Source organism: Mus pahari, chromosome 8 (assembly GCF_900095145.1).
Source record: "Mus pahari chromosome 8, PAHARI_EIJ_v1.1, whole genome shotgun sequence".
Classification (NCBI taxonomy): domain Eukaryota; kingdom Metazoa; phylum Chordata; class Mammalia; order Rodentia; family Muridae; genus Mus; species Mus pahari.
Window position 1 is genome coordinate 47,709,794 of NC_034597.1, and position 17,322 is coordinate 47,727,115.

Below are 17,322 nucleotides of genomic sequence, written 5' to 3' on the forward strand. Positions count from 1 at the left end.
TCTCTCTCTCTCTCTCTCTCTCATTTACAGTCTCCATCTGCTAACCCAGGCCTAGTCCTGGAAGCTTCTGGCCTCTGTACAATCTAGACCTAGAATATTTTCAGCTTCTGAGATTTGCTCCTTGTGGTGGTTTGAATATGTTTGGCCCAGAGAGTGGCACTATTAGGAGGTGTGGCCTTGTTAGAGTAGGTGTGTCACTGTGGGTGTGGGCTTTAAGACCCTCGTCCTAGCTGCCTGGAAGCCTGTCTTCTCCTGCTAGCCTTCAGAACAGGATGTAGAACTCTCAGTTTTTCCTGTGCCAGAAAGCTGCCACGCTCCCGCCTTGATGATGATGGACTTAACCTCTGAACTTGTAAGCCAACCCCAATTAAATGTTGTCCTTTATAAGAGTTGCCTTGGTCACAGTGTCTGTTCACAGCAATGGAAACCCTAACTGAGACACCACTAAATAAGCTCACCCCTTCCTAGTTCTTTCTGCTCTCTGGCTGGGTGATTCAACTCAGCTGTTCTGACTCAGTCTCCTCTCCAAGGTAACTGATTCAATCTGGCTTCTTTCTCAGCCTCTTGATTGATTTGCCCTGCTTAGCTTCAGACTATCTTTGGCAATATGTTCTAATTTTCTGGCTCCTTTCATTCCCTGGCTCATTCTGTCTTCACCTGTGTCTAGCTTGTTCTTCCTCTGCAACCTGTCTCTCTATAACTGTGCCAGTAAAACTGCCTCCCCTCTCCCTCTGCACAGCTTTCTCTTAAGTCAGCTCTCCTTCTTCTGTTCTCATGAGAGTTGGGTATATCCTATCCTGTCAAATCTTTCTCTGATTTGTCACTTTGTCTGCCCCTCAACTGCTTACTTCTACAAACTAACTTCACCTTCATTGTTAGGGATCGAAGGTTGTGACTAAGGGCATGTCTGTATTCCAGCCAGAGGGATTACAGATATGTTCTAAGGCTGAGCCATACCACAACTAGAAACCCATTTTTCCAGTTAGCAATACGATCTCAGGATTCACAGTGTGATCAAATGTCCTTTGTCTAATGTATATTTTAAATACTGAAAAAAAATCATGCTAGAGAAGTACAATGTGACCTAGAACCTAGGACTAATAATATAATTTTTTTCCTTAATTTTACAGGATGGTTTTTGGAAACTGACTCCAGAACTAGGACTTATACTAAAACTTAATGTAAATGCTCTACTCACTTCTCTTGAAGAAAAGGGCATTCGGTCTCTAGGTAAGCCACTGTTTTTTCAGTTAATTAAGTCACTTTGTTCCTTCATTTTTCCAGTCATTTATAGGCAAACTCCTCAAGTAATAAATTATTTTATAAACTAGTACATTCATTTGGAATGGTCTACTTTTGGAAGTAGTTCACAAGTAACTTTTGGAAGTTACATGTGACTAAAATTAGGTATTTTTTTTGAGTCAGGGCCTCACCATGTAGCCCAGGCTAGCCTAGAACTCTCTATGCAGAGCAGGCTGGCTTTGAACTCACAGCAATCTGCCTACCTCAGTTTCCCAAGTGCTGGGATCAAAGGTGTGTGCCATAGCTTTATCCTCAGCACTTGGGAAGGTTGAGGCAGGTGGATTGTCGTGAGTTTGAAACAGCCTGAGCTACAGAATAAGACCCTATTAAAACAAAACAAAGGCAGAGAGATAGCCCAGTAGTAAAACATACATGCTGCTCTTGCAGAGGACCTGAGTTTTTCCCAACAGTTCCAATAGCATCTCACAACTGTCTATAACTCTAATCCTGGGGGGTTCTGTGACCTCTTCTGGCCTCCAAAAGCACTTCACACATGTAGTGCACATATATACATGCAGGCAAAGCATTCATACACATAAAATGAAAATTATTACATCTGTAAAAACAAAACAAAGGGGTTAGAGGGATGGCTCAGCCATTAAGAGCACTGACTCTTCTTCCAGAGGTCTTAAGTTCAATTCCCAGCAACCACATGGTGGCTCACAACCATATGTAATGAGATCCGATGCCCTCTTCTGGTGTGTCTGAAAATAGCTAAAGTGTACTCATATACAAAAAAATAAATAATTCTTTTAAAAAAGCAAACATAAAGCAAAGCAAAGTCAGCTAAAAAGTTACATTAATGTATAGTTTCCATGTGACATGCCTTCAGCCATCCCCTGTTATAAAGTCCCCTTGACTCCACAGTAAGACAGTGGTCCTCATAGATTTAATTGTGGTATAATTCAGTTAGGTATTTGGTTTTGTTTTCAGACAGGGTCGGGCTCTGTAGCCCATGCTATTCTAGAAAACACTATGTTGCACGTGCTGAACTCATGGCAGTGTTCCTGCATTAGCCTCCCAGGTGCTAGGATTGTAGGCATGAACACGTAGTTCTACCTAATACCAGTGTAATTCTTTGATAGAACTTTAAGGCACAGAGGGCATTAGTTGATTACTTTTTTGTTGTTGTGCTTAAAATACCAGAAACAACTTATTTTGGCTTGTGGCTCCGGAGTGTTAGAATCCATGTTGGTAGGGATGGCATAGCAGCAGCTAGCTTGAGCAGGACAGTGGCTGTTCACATTGTGTCACAGGATAAAAGAAGGCTGTAAACTCACAAATGCCACTGCTAGTGAACTTCTTCCTCAAGGAAGACTCCTTGTCCTGAACCATCCAAACCCCTCAAATAGCAACACCACCTGGGGACCAAGTATTCGAATACACAAAGGAGCCTAGGGGGAGACTTCTCCTTCTTCCACCACAGGAAGTAAAGGAGAGCTTTGGTTTTCTAGGTACAAAAGGGAGGGAGCGTCTCCTGGACCTGATTGCCACTTTGCTCGTACTGCAGTTTCTTTATACCGAGCTGGAACAAGAAGGAATGGTTGCCACATCTCTGATAAAGATGGATGACGCCATCATTTCTAGGTACTTTATTGTCCTAATAAGAAATGTTTTTAAAATTTGATCTCTTTCCCCATTATGTTGTTTGTTTTTGAGACCAGTGCTCACAGGCTGATTTGGAACTTGCTATGTCAATGAGATCAACTTCAATTTTGTAGCAGTCTTCCTGCCTCCCAAATGCTGTGCCAACATGCCTGGTTTGTAAATGACAATCTTAAGGGGGACTTTGTTCACAGGTTACAGCTTGCTCAAGGGTTCTTGTAGCAGGATGACTGACATGGGATTCTTACCTCAGACTGCATGGGAGCAAATCTCAGAGCGCATGTGCATGTTGATGCCAGAACATAGCTTTTTGGGCTCCTGGTTTGGTACTCCGCACTAGAGTATGTTGCTCATCTGTGCATTTAGAAGAGCTACATTATGATTGTTGGCCTGTATGGTCTGCAACAAGAATGCAAATGGGGACCATGTGCCCCATGTCTAAGGATTTAAAGTCATGAAGCAAAGCTGGGACTGTACCTTAGTGATAGAGCACTTGCCTAGTGTGCACTAGGACCTGGCTCAGTCCTGAGCAACACACACACACACACACATTGCACACACACACACCACACACCACACATACACACCACACACACACACATACCACACACATGTACACCACACATACACCACACACACACCACACATACTACACACACCACACACATACACACACCACACACACACATGTGCGTGCATACACAACAGAATAAGTCAAAGTATCAACCAAGTCAGGGTGGCACACTCCTGTAATCCCACTACTGAAGAGGTTACAGATGAAAATCTTAATTTATGGGCCAGCCTAGGCTATGCAGTAGGACCCTGTCCCAAAACAAAACAACGGGGAAAAATAACTATCAAACTATTAAATAAAATACATTAATAAAACATTCTTCCTGATATAGTGTTGCACATCTTTAAGTCAGTACTCAGGAGGCAGACACAGGTGAGTCTCTGAGTTTAAGGTCTGCCTGATCTACATAGCAAGTTATTGGCAGCCAGACATATATAATAGAGACAGACTATGCCTGTTTTAGTTAGGGTTTCTATTGCTATGAAGAGACACCATGATCATGGCAACTCTTATAAAGGACAGCATTTAATTTGGTCTGGCTTACAGTTGCAGAGGTTTAGTCTGTTATCATCATGGTAGGAAGCATGGCAGCATCCAGGCTGTCTTAGAGTTTTATTGCTGTGAACAGACACTATGTCTAAGGCAACTCTTATAAAGGCAAACGTTTAGTTGGGACTGGCTTACAGTTTCAGAGGTTCAGTCCATTATGATCGTGGTAGAAAACGTGGCAGTGTGCAGGCAGACATGGTGCTGGAAGAGCCAAGAGTTCTACATGTTGATCTGAAGGCAGCTAGGAAGAGGCTCTCTAAGACCTGTGTAGGGTATCAGCATTTGAGCTCATGAGTAATGTAAACAAGCTGAGGTGGTTTAAATATGCTTGGCCTATGAGAAGTGGCAGGAGGAGGAGGTGTGCCATTGTTGGAGGAAGTTCACCACTGTGGGGCTTGGCTTTGAGGTCCTATGCTCAAGCTCTACCTAGTTCAGAAGAGAGCCTCCCCTTGGCTGCCTGTGGATGCCTTTGGATCAAGATGGAGAACTCTCAGCTCCTTCTCCAACACCGTGTTTGCCTGGATGCTGCCATGCTTCCTGCCATGATGATAATGGACTGAACCTCTGAAGCTGTAAGCCAGCCCCAATTAAATATTGTCCCTTATAAGAGTTGGTCATGATGTCTCTTCACAGCAATGGAAATCCTAAGACATAAGCCAAGCAGTAGTGTCCCACATCTTTAATCCCACCACTCAGGAGGCAGAGGGAGGTGGATCTTTGAATCTGAGGCCAACATGATCTACAAAGCGAGTTCCAAAACAATCATGGCTACAAAAAGAACCCTGCCTTCAAAACAAAAGAATAGTACAAACAAAGCCCTTCTCATTTTTATTATTAAAGTAAGCAAAAGATAAAGTAATGTTCACAATTACCTTCAGCAGGGAATATGCTGTGTTCTGCCTTATCATCTTTGGTCATGTGAAAGAGTCAAGAATACTCCTCCAAGGCCTTTCCCACGAGATAATGTGGACATGCAAGGGCATGTCATGTCCTTGGTACATTTGTTGTGATAAATATTATTTGGGGTTTCTACAACACCTTAAGTCATTTAGTTCCAAAATAAGTGACATAGAAACTTTTATATTTATAGTAAACCTTAAAACACTAAATCTGGGCAGATACCAGTCCTCTATGCTATTTTGTCTACTTTTCTGTCAGTAATCCCAAGATATCCCTTGCCATGTTTTACCTGGGCCGCTCCTACTCCATCAGGCCAGTCCCCATGGCCATGCGCTCACAATCCACCTGCTCATGGTGGCTTCTACTTTTTTCCTCCTCTCTCTCTTCCTTGTGTTTCCAGCCTCAAGCCTAGGGAGTCCTCAGCTCTGCCTACCTCTCTTCTGCCCAGTTATGGGCTGTGGGCATCTTTATTAACCAATCATGGATAACTTGGGGGGTGGGGCAAAGTTTGCACAACAAAATCTGGTATACTTGAGGATCTTCTCATCTTGGAGCAACCAGATTTGGAGGTATAGAATCTGGCATTTGAATACAAGCAGCACCAGGCCAATCTCGTGCACAAATTCACTGATTGTAGTTTAGGCAACTCTTTTCAGAAGACCACTGTCTTAGTCAGGGTTACTATTGCTGTAACAAAACACCATGACCAAAGCTACTTGAGGAGAAAAGAGTTTATTTTGCATATACTTTCACAGTTCATCACTGGAAGAAGTCAAGGCAGGAACTCAAGCAGGGCAAGAACCTTGGAGGCAGGAGCTGATGCAGAGACCATGATGCAGAGAGGTGCTGCTTAATGGCTTGCTCCTCATTGCTTGTTCAGCCTGCTTTCTTATAGACCCCAGGATCACCAGCGCAGGAATGGCCACACCCACAATGGTCTGGACCCTGCCCCATCAATCATTCATTAAAAACTGTTCTACATCCTGATCTTACGGAGGCATTTTACTCATTGAGGTTTCTTCATCTCTGATGATTTTGACTTGTGTCAGGTTGACATGAAACCATTCAGCATAGCAGCTACCTTGTGGGAATAACATTCTGCCCTCTGCCCAATCCATAGCTTACTGTAAGTTCACAGCTTTCTCACTCAGGCTCCACACACACACAATAATAAGTTAGATTATATTTTTAAACTTTGGTGTAAGGGCTGGGGTGTAGGTCTTTACAGCTGAATCTCAGATGTTCTTCAAGTATCTGGAACAATTTGAAAACGCCCAGTCAGCACATGGAACGGGCCTCAAGGACACTAGAAAAGGAGCGACAGGAAACAAATATAAAGAAACCAGAAAAAGCTGCAGCTCTCCCAAGGGAAGGGGCAGGAGAGCAGGGCTGCTGTGCGCATTGGGAACTGGGAAGTGAGGCAGGTAAAAAAAAAAAAAAAAAAAAACACTAGAAATGTACTGAGTTCAAAATCCTCATGGCAGACGGAGGTCTCAAGATTTTGCTTTTATTAAAAAATCTTCATTTTTGACAGAATCATTTTATCCAATACAGTGTTATAGATTGGATACCACGTTGCCTTTCACATATTCTGAACCAATAGAAACTTTTTTTTAAAATCTAGGAATATTCCATGGGCTTTTGAGAACATAAAGAAAGCAAGAGAATGGGCCAGAAGGACAGAAGGACAATATCCATCTATCTGCCAACGGCTTGAGCTGGGTAAAGACTGGGAGTCAGCCACAAAGCAACTACTGGGAATTCAGCCCCAAGCCAACACTTCTCTTCACCGAATTCTACACTACAGCCAAGGCTGAAGCCAATGAAATCGCATTTTAAACCTTTCTCTTATTTCTTTTGTTATTGTTTTGTTTCTGTTTTTTCAAGACAGGGTTTCTCTGTATAGCCCTGGGTATCCTGGAACTCACTGTGTAGAGCAGGCTGGCCTCACACTCAAGGGATCTGCCTGCCTCTGCATTCCAAGTGCTGGGGTTAAAGGTGTCCACCACTGCCCTGCTGCCTTTCTCATATTTCTATGTAGAAAATAATCAAATAGTAAAATGTACCAATAATGACGTGCAATCAGTTTTAAGTGTAGCTATCAGCCCCTTTAAAATAAAATTGATGGAAAGAATTGATTAATCATTTAACAACAATAAAAGCTATAAGAACTAGTATTAGATGCTGTCTCAGTGTCTTGGTGGGGGGGGGAGTTGTGGGGAAGGGGCTCTTTCTGTCTTCCCTCCAGGTGACCGGTGGAAGACTGGCAGACTGAGCAGGATAGAAAGGAGTTGGTCTTTGGCTAGTGGCTGTGTTCTGGGCTGCGTCTGTTTCTAGGACCCTGGTCCCCAGGCGGTATGACTTGGTATGCATGCTTCCTCAAATGGCTCTTCTCTCTGCAGATGCACCCATCGATACTTGGTGTCACAAGTGACTCTTCCATGGGTCTTGTTTTGTTGTCACATCCTAAAAATCAACAATAGTCACCTACATTTTCTGCTCTTTCACCTTCCAGACATTTTCTAGGTTTTGAATTTCACGTTTGGAATTATGATCCATATTGAGTTACCTTGCTTATTGTTACATTTGGGTTGGCCATGAAATGTCCTTCATAGGCTCATATATTGGGAGCTTGGTAGTCAACAGATGAGCCTTCAGGAGGTGATTGCGTTGTGGGGGCTCTGCCCTAATCCTTGGAGTAATTCCTTGATGAATTTCTCAAAGGTGCCCATGTTGGATAATGCTGAAAAGCAGGAGGTAGGGTCTGGTTGAAGGAAGTGGCTTATGGAGGTTTACCTTTGTGGGTGTGTCGTCTCTGGTCTCTGGTTCTTGCTTTTACTTTCCATTTCCTGTCAAGAGGTAAAGCCGCTTCCCTAGGCCCCATGTTTTCTGCTATGTTTTGTCTCACCATGGACTGAACCATATTTGGCTTCCCTGCCTCCCAGAGTGAAGAGAAGAAAGGTTTCCAAGGCGTAGTGTTTCCCAGCTTTGACTTTGAAGTATGGAAATATTTGAAATCATAATGAGCAAACTTTTATTTATTTTTTTTAATTTTGTAAAGAATTATTTTATGTGTATGAGTACCCTGTAGCTCTCTTCAGACACGCCAGAAGAAGGCATCAGATCTCATTACAGATGTTTGTGAGCTACCATGTGGTTTCTGGGAATTGAACTCAGGAGCGCTGGAAGAGCAGTCAATACTCTTATCCACCGAGCCATCTCTCCATCCCCCTGAACAAACTTTTAAATCAAATTATAACTACCACTTAAAACAGAAAACCAGATGGAGCAAATCTGTATCAAGTTGATGGCTGAACCACCACATAGGAATCATTTAAAGTAGCTTGAAACAGAGAATTCCGCACTCTCTCTCTCCAGTTGGAAAGGGTAGCTGGCCTTTGCTGCTTTTTTTTTTTTTTTTTTACACTCCATATTCCATTCCCTGCTACCCCATCCACCCTCTGACTGCTCCACATACCACACCTTCCTACCCACCCAGTCCCCACGTGGATGCCCCTGCCACCTGACTCTAAACTCCCAGGGGCCTCCAGTCTCTTGAGGGTTAGGTGCTTCTTCTCTGAATGAACACAGACCTGGAAGTCCTCTACTGTATGTGTGTTGGGGGCCTCATGTCAGGTGATGTATGCTGTCTGATGGTCCAGTGTCTGAGAGATCTTGGGGGTCCAGACTAATTGAGACTGCTGGTCCTCCTACAGGATCGACTTTCTCAGCTTCTTTCAGCCTTCCCTAATTCAACAACAGGGATCAGCTGCTTCTGTCCATTGGTTAGCGGTAAATATCTGCATCTGACTCTTTCAGCTGCTTGTTGGGTCTTTCGGAGGGCAGTCATGATAGATCCCTTTTTGTGAGCGCTCCATAGCCTCAGTAATAGTGTCAGGCCTTGGGACCTCCCCTTGAGCTGGATCCCACTTTGGGCCTGTCGCTGGACCTTCTTTTCCTCAGGCTCCTCTCCATTTCCATCCCTGTAATTCTTTTAGACAGAAACAATTATGGGTCAGAGATGTGACTGTGGGATGGCAACCCCATCCCTCACTTGATGCCCTGTCTTCCTGCTGGAGGTGGGCTCTATAAATTCCCTCTCCCTACTCCTACTGGGAGTCTCTCACCTCCCAGGTCTCTGGTGCATTCTGGAGGGTCCCCCCAACCTCCTATTTCCTGAGGTTGTTTGTTTACAATCTTTCTACTGGCCCTCAGGCTTTCTTTAGTCCTTTTCCCTCTCCCAATACCAGATCAGGTTCCCCTTTCCCCTCCCCCCCCTTCCCCCACTCTATGGTGAGGGAGGGGAGTGGCCTTTGCTACTTTATGGGCTCTTTTTTCTACCCTTTATCCTGCCCCCCCCATTTCACCCTCTTTCTAGGAGAGAAAGAAGGATAGAGGTGAGAAGGGGGAGAGGGAGAGAGAAAGAGTCAGAGAGACAGAGAGAGAGATCCTTGAATGGAATTTCTTTCTTCAGAGTTTCTTTGCTTGTAGCTGTTCTTTAACACTGTAGGTTCTTCTTTTTCACCCTTGATCGCCCTGGTTTCGCCCCCTATCAGATAGGATAGAGGAGAGAGAGAGAAATCCCACATCTGATTTCTTTCCTTTTGTTTTTTCTTTGAGCATGACTACTAACCCCCTGAACAACCACCAACCCCGCCTATCAGAGCTCTAGCATTTATGTCCCCTCTGAAAAATTTCCAGGATTCCAAACGTCACCCAATAACAGAAACCAGCCGCAACTGGCAAAACTGTGCCTGCACTAGAGCAAACTATAGCCAGCTGCTGCAAAGCAGCCCTGTATCCCACACCTGAGATTAAAACAAAAAATATAATATTTGTGTGTTTTAAAAGAACCCAAAATTCCAGAATTCTTACTAAAGGAAAGGGCCTAAAAGGTAAAGAATAACAAAGGAGAAATTACTATAAGTAATTGGAAATTTCTTAAATAATGGGCCAAAATAAAACCTTTCTTCTTTCTTAAAAAATTTTATTTTTATGTATGCCGCGGACCCCAGCCTCTGGCCAGCAGAGGTGGGGAAAAGACGACACATACACCAAGGCAGGGTTCAAGCAGCTTCCTCAGCTTCAGCTTCAGCTTTATTCCTTTATTCTCCGCTTTATTCTGGGGGATTGCCCAATTTATCCCCCTCCACCCTCTGCACTTGTCTCTCATCACTCTTCATCATGCAATCAGCATTCAGCACGCTCTGTACATGAGTCATGCATGCAGACAGGGTGCGCACTGATAGGTCAGTGACTCAATATCATGCTGTATGATGTTATGCGTCAGGCGGGCAGCACATGATCATTCAGGTGCGCATGATCAGGCCATCTTGGCTGCCTCGTGGCAAGTGAAATGTCTTCCGGCACATCAGAGGAGGGCATCGATTGGATCCCATTACAGATGGTTGTGAGCCACCATGTGATTGCTGGGAATTGAGTTCAAGACCTCTGGAACCACTGAGCCATTTCTCTAGCCCTTTTTCTGTTTTCCCTTGTAGCCTTGGCTGTCCTAGAACTTGCTCTGTAGACTAGGCTGGCCTCAAACTCATATAGAGAGCCTGCTTCTGCCTCCCAAGTGCTGGTATTAAAAGTATGGACCACTACCACCTGACCCGACCTTTTTTCTTTTAATAGTTTCCCTAAGGTATTTGTCATACAAGGGAGAAGTTAACAGAACTCCCGCTTCAGGCCATTCCTCCAGCCTTTTGTATGAAGCCCCTGTGTATAAAGTCCTTCACCTGTCTTATGGGTATTCAAACTTCTCCCTGTTGTCTTCATCAATATTCACCTGAAGCCCAGGACTTCCTCTTGTTTACAAAGTATAGGATCTCTGTTCCCACTGCAACCCTTGTCTCCCTTTTCAGTGATTTCTGCTGGAATAGCCTGTCATGGCAGAATTGGACTCCCTTTTGTTGGGAATCTAAAAGGAACAAACCACCAAGAACAAATATTCAGAGGAAATTTTATTTGCAGCAAATAAGGAAGTGGGAAGCACTTCCTAAGTCATCGGTCCCCAAGCTAAGCAAGCTGTCATTTATTAGGACAAGGGAGACATTCAGGAGTGTAGAGGGAAAAAATTAGTAGAGTCATCATATCTAGGGTAAACACAGAAGGAAGTAGTTGTGTCTTAGAAGTACTTAGACCTTGAAGAAATCATTGTAGAAAACAGTGATTGTTTTCTGTGATTTATAGAGTTGTTTTTCTGAGGGAGCTTTACAGCCTTTGCATGGCTTTAGTTACAAGACGGTCCTGGCAAACATGGAATGTCTTGTGTTACTGAGTACTGCAAAGAGTGCACAGTAAGGACTGAGATTGCAAGCGTGAGGAATTCCTTCAAGGGACTCAGAGATCAAATCTTGGTTTCGGTATGAGGAACTTTTACTCTAAAAATAACTTTAGACAATCAGTACCCTTCTGCACTTGTTCAGTCCTTGCTGGACCTCTCAGGTGCCTGCAAGGCTGTGGTTCATCCTGCAGTCACCCTCTTTCTTTGATCATCCTTGTGACTGAGATACCACCACAAGGGGCAGAGCCATCAGCCATAGGTCCAGTAGGAGCATGCTGCAGAAATGAGGCTTGGGCTCTTCCCTGCCTGAAGATTTGGATATGGACGAATGGAAGAACTGCACAGGCAGTAAGATAGCTCAATGAGTAAAGAAAGCCTGGACTTAGCAAGAAAACCTGGAGACTTTCATTTCTCTCCAGAACCTACGAGAGGATGGAATGAAGAAGTGGCTCCACAAAGCTGTCTTGTGGCCTCACACATATCATGGACATGCCCACAATAATAATATTTACTACTACTACTACTACTACTGCTGCTGCTGCTGCTACCACTACCACCACTACCACCACCACCACCACTAATAATAATAATAATAATAATGAAATTTATTTGTAGTGTTCATACTCATTTTATTAGAGTGTTATCTAAGACATGTTGGGAGCAACCTTGTTTGAACATTAACTGCCTTGTCAGCCATAAGTGCTTATTGGCACAAGGTCTTGGCCTCTGTGGGAAAGTACTAGCATAATTAAGGACAAATAGCTATATATCTTGAGAACAGGTGCCTAGCAATCCCCAGTTAAGAACAAATAGCTATAGATCTTGTGGACAGGTACCTAGCAACCCATTCTGTTCTGTTCTTCTGCTGAACTTTTTACCCAGGTAATATCCTAATCTTGGGAACAGGTGCGTTCCCCCAGAAACAAAGCATGCCCCCTTCACTCCTCTTACCCCATATCCTGCTTCTATGAGTATATAACCTGTGTAGGAACAATAAAAATTTGTCAGCTTGATCAGACCTCCTGACTTGCTGTCCATTCTTCACGTCTCTTGTCTCCCCATTCTCTTCCAGGTGTCCCCCAGTCCCTGCCGACTGTCCCACAGGTCGGGACAAAGACAAATATTTATTTACAACTTGAAGACCCCAAACAAAGACAAGGCACAGTGGTAAATACCTATAGTCCTAGCATTTGGAAACTAAAGGCAGGAGGATTGCTGAGTTTGAAGCTAGCCTAGGTTATGAAGTAAGTTGTTCCAGGCCAGCCTGAGCTACATAGCAAGACCCTGTTTCCAAACAAGTAAATAAGCATGTTGCCATGTTTTTTATAAATCTGCAATCTCTTTCATTTCTGTCTTGTGATGTGAAGAAACAATGTTGACTGCCCAATCAGAGTTCATATTCTGGATCTGTCAGCCCCTGCTCACCTTCCTTTTATGAGTTCCATGTTATTATGTTTTGCCTGCATGTACATCCATGTACCTTACATGTGTGTGGTCTGGTACCCTCTGAGGACAGAAGAGGTCACCAGATTATTAACTCTAGCATGAGGTCCAGCAAAAGTTCCAGGCTCTTTGAATCTAAGAGATATCATAACACATTGTCAGAAAACAAAAAGTTCCCTATCACAAACTTGTTACTGACTTGAAATTCAAAGCAAGAAAAATATTTTCTTTTTTTTTTTTTAATTAACCTTTGCAAATTCTATTCTCAGGGTTTTTCAGCTTAATTTTCTGCAAAGAATGAATTGGGCATAAGAAAAGGCTGAAAAAGAGCTGCAGTATCCAGGGGCCTTGGGACTTAAAAATATTAGAGATATAGATTTTATTAGATCCATAAACAAAAGAATTTTAAGAGGTAGTCATGATATAAAATAGTTGCTTCAGTAACTTCTGCAAGTCACCTTCTCATGAAGTTGCTTCAGTTCAGTGTGCCTTGTTCTGAAGCCTCATCAGAATTCTCCACCAGATCTGGAACTTCCTCCTCCTCCCCCTCCTCTTCCTCTTCCTCCTCCTTTCCAGGAGCAAGCAGTGCTTTTCCATTCACAGACTGTTTGGGCAGAACTTCAGCCCAGCTCCTTCAACTAGTCAGACAGTGTGCACCCAGCTGGTTTAGGATGCTGGAAAGCAGTTCTGTCAGCTGCTCTGTCTCAGCTTAGCCTGTCATGGTGAAGGTGCCAGAAACACCTCAACTTTAGGGTTGTTAAAATGAATCACTGTTCCTTGGTTTGTAAACATGTTCACCTCTTCATACCAGAGATATTGTTTAGCCCTAACTTCTTTAAGGAGAACTGCAGTTTTTTATCGTCTGCCATGCTGTCCTGTGAAATATCTCCTTCTTTCTTCAAGCAGGTTCTTTCTATTGTATGCACATAGAACAATTGTCAGTTATTCATAATCTGCACAAATAACTTTGTTATATCATTCTCTGATGTATGTTGATATGTCTGTTTGTCTTCCATCTGTATCTGATATCTATGTATTAATCTAATCTAATCTATCTAAAGGTGTTTTTTAAAACCAGTCTGGCTTTGAAGTCTTCACTCTCCTGCCTCAGCCTTTGGAAGGCTGGGGTTATAAGAATGTGACCTGTTTTAAAGTTAGTGTGTCTCTCCGGTGAAAACTCACTCCACACACTTAGATTAATAAAGGAGAAAGCTCTTTAATAATACCATAAATCTGGCTCTGAATAATGCCCAAAGAGGAGCTAGTTGTGAACAGATTTTTACTAACTTTCATTCATTTTCAGCTTATACATTCCACATATGCTATTATTCTGAAATTTCTTTCAGGTCCCAGATCCAGGTTACTCTTGGAGCAATTTTAACAGAGACAGCGAACTGAAAGTCTGGTCACTCAGGCAGATACAAGATTTACACAGCAAGGACAGTCAGAATTATTTCTAAGCATATACACCAGTGGTGTTCTTTTCAAATAGTTGTTATCCAGGGTCATCTTGCCTACCTTCTGGCAGTTAGGTTTTTCCTGACAAGGGCACAGGGGATATAATGGCAGACTAGGACTTAATGATAGGTGTGACTTGGGGCTCAGCCATTGAGCTGCCCCTTAGAGGCTTTTTTTTTTTTTTTTTTTAATAAGGTGGATAGGCTTAATGGCTGGTTGTAAGTTAGGGTTGTCTCCTTTTGTTGGAATGGAGTCTAATTGGAGGTCAATCTTAGTGCACAAACATTAACAGAAACTTTCTCAGCAACCCAAAATTTCAATGTTGGCACAAAAATGTCTTTCCTAGAGTTTGTAATAAGCCTGGTAATTCTCTTCCAATCCTATCGCAGGCAAGCCTCTTATTGAATCCTTTGTAGCATCAATATTACTCAAGTTTCTCTTGCATCAACCCCGCACCTGCTTCTGATATTTTCAATTCAATAAGAAGCAAGGGAACTTGGGAACAAACACATACGTGGTTTTGGCTTGGTTTATCAGGTGTGAACGATCCAATTAAGTATAGCCTAAATTGGGCCAAGCCAAGCAACCTGGGCTCTATCTTTCGAAGGAGGGAGCCAACTTTTACTCAGCTACTAGGACCAAGCCTCCAACCTTCACCTGCCAGACAAACGCCCTATCACTGAACTGCTTTCAAAGCCCAACAAGTAAATCTGATAAATTATTTACTTGATACAGTGTCTTGCTGTGTAGATTGACCTTAATTTCTTCAAAATCCTCCAGTCTCAGCCTCTTCAGTGCTGGAATTACTGGACAGGCCATCTTCTCTTCCTGTGTGTGCGCGCGCGGGCGCATTCTCCTGCCAGAAGACAATACATATTGGGGGAATTCACTCGCTATGCGTGTCCTTGGAAATTAAACTCAGGTCCTCATATTTGGCGACCAGGGCTGTAATCTGCTGAGCCACTTCCGGGTCCCCATTCTCTATTTTTAAACGCTACTCATTAAAATGAAATATCCCTATAGGCTATATGTAATTGATTCGACCACTGACGCCATACAAGCCAGCCAAAACCATACGAAAGGACTCCTGGGCAGCCATTCCGCACAGGAGGGTCTCGTTAACACCGGGGGTCCCTTTCCCAGAATCCTCAAGGTCTCCCTCCGACTATCCAAACAGGTTTCGTCTGGCAGCCCGCGCCCCGGCGCTTGGGAGATTAGGTGCTAGGACCGCCCCTCGCAGTCTTCCCGGGGGAGCCCTTCCGCTCTTCCCTGAGGCAGCGTTCTTCCTCAGAGTCCGTCGGCCCGCCCATCCACTTCCCGTGAACTCCCCAGGGAGCTGGGGAGCGCGCCTTTGCGTGATTGGCCGCTCTGTGTGTCAATCCCGAGCTCGGCGTCCACAATTGGCTGGCTTGCCTCACGGTCGAGTCACGCCGCCGGAGCGGACTAGGGCGGAGCGGCAGGCGCGCGGTGCTGTCGCGCTGTGGGTCGCCGGCGGTTTTTCGCGTTGGTTTTGCACTGCGTCCGTGATGGCGGCGGCAGCGGCGGCGGCTGAGGAAAGCATGAGTGCGGCCGCGCTCGTTATGTCAGTTCCCGACAGCATTGGCCGGTCTCCCGAGCCCGAAGGAGTTGGAGCAGGGGACGAAGAGAAGGACGCAGCCACCAAAGGAGCGGTGGCCGTTGGGGACAGCGAGGAGGATGGGGAGGACGTTTTCGAGGTGGAGAGGATCCTGGACATGAAGTGCGAGGGAGTATGTGGGGGCTGAGCGGCCGGATGGGGAGTCTCCGGGGTGGGGACGGCGGGGGGAGAACCCGAGCGGGACGCCGAGCAGCCTGGAGCAGCCTGGGAGGACGGTGGCGGTCCCTAAGAGCAGACTGACATCCTGGAGAGGACCCTGGCCGCAGTCGGTGGAGGATGGATGCTTAGGGAAGTTGTAAGTGTTGTTTTGGCAGAAGAGACGAAGCGGTGACATGGAATGTTGAGAATCGTAGGATGCAAGGCAGCTGGTGGGAGACTTCTGTGGCCTTCAGCATTCGGGTATACCGTTAGGGCCATGGCTTTCCGTTAGGAAGGACTGGAAGAAATCACGAGTAGTCATAGTCCATTCTTTACACCGTTGTCTCAATGTTTTCTAACAGTAGAAAAAGGCTCCTTGGCTTAAAGTCAGGAAATCCCATCCACACCGAGTGCCCGGGACGGTAAAGGTTCCCCAACCCAAAGTGTCCCTTTTCTGCGCGTTTTATGATTGTAACTCAAGAGATTTAGAGTAAGTTTGAAAGGAAAATCTTCGCACATCGTGCTCCTTGCTACGATTGTCGTCCCCGGGAGAAATTCTTAGTCTGTACTTCCAAGGCTTGGGATCCATCTGTTTGTGATACCTTTTCTCCCCTCTATTCCCTTACCCGAGCTCTGCAGAAAAAGGCGCTTTCTCATTTCTGTCCTTAAGCTCAGTGGAGACCTCTAAGTCATTGTCTTTTATCTCTATATTTGTCTTTTCTGCTCTAGGTTGTGGGCTCTTTTAATCAGGGGATGTGGTTTATATTAATGCTTGAATCACGGACCCTTAGTCCAGTAACAGCATAGGCAGATTTTGTTGTTGCTGTTATCTGATACTGTGTACTGGACCCAGGGTTTCATGACTGCTAGGCAAGAGCTTTACCACAGAGCTCTATCTATACCCCACCCCCCACCCCCTCTCTGGGATTATTAAATGAGTAAATGAAATGGGAATTTGCAGAAAGGAGAAGGTAAGGGCTGTAGATAGGAATCGAGTCTATACAGTGGTTTGTTTCTGTTGTATTTTCTGTCGTTTGTTATATGCTATATGCCAACTTTCATCTGTTAATTTTCAATCCATTGACAAACTTTTTTTTTAAATGGTCTGCTGTTTACCCTGTGCCATGTTGGCTTGATGGTAGAGATTTCTTTAAAGTGGTGCTTTTCTCTGAGAACTCCTGTTTTGTTTTGTTTTGTTTTGTTTTTGAGACAAGGTTTCTCTGTATAGACCAGGCTGGCCTTAAAACTCAAAAATGTGCCTGCATCTGCCTCCTGGATGCTGGGATTAAAGACCACCACTGCCTGGCCTGATGGTAGAGATTTTTTTTTTTTTTTTAAAGATTTATTTATTATTATCTCAGTACACTGTAGCTGTCTCCAGATGCACCAGAAGAGGTCATCAGATCTCATTACAGATGGTTGTGAGCC

The 17,322-nt window shown here is 44.3% G+C and overlaps 2 protein-coding genes across 3 annotated transcripts in view; both read left to right on the forward strand.

Annotated features, from left to right (window-relative positions):
* The window catches only part of LOC115064544 (protein mono-ADP-ribosyltransferase PARP4-like), a gene marked incomplete at its 5' end in the record, with an annotated part of 10,803 nt that extends 3,700 nt beyond the window's left edge, over nucleotides 1-7,103 (forward strand). The window contains 3 exons of the mRNA XM_029541338.1: nucleotides 1,131-1,230; nucleotides 2,757-2,889; nucleotides 6,555-7,103. Coding sequence (XP_029397198.1) covers nucleotides 1,131-1,230; nucleotides 2,757-2,889; nucleotides 6,555-6,747 — 426 coding nt within the window. The remainder of the gene's footprint in view (nucleotides 1-1,130; nucleotides 1,231-2,756; nucleotides 2,890-6,554) is intronic.
* Nucleotides 7,104-15,576: 8,473 nt separating this feature from the next.
* Mphosph8 (M-phase phosphoprotein 8) overlaps nucleotides 15,577-17,322 on the forward strand; it is a 32,007-nt gene continuing 30,261 nt past the window's right edge. For both annotated transcript variants that reach the window (XM_021203307.2, XM_029541671.1), the window contains exon 1: nucleotides 15,577-15,868. In XM_021203307.2, the coding sequence (XP_021058966.1) occupies nucleotides 15,647-15,868 (222 nt within the window). In that variant the 5' untranslated portion in view covers nucleotides 15,577-15,646. The remainder of the gene's footprint in view (nucleotides 15,869-17,322) is intronic.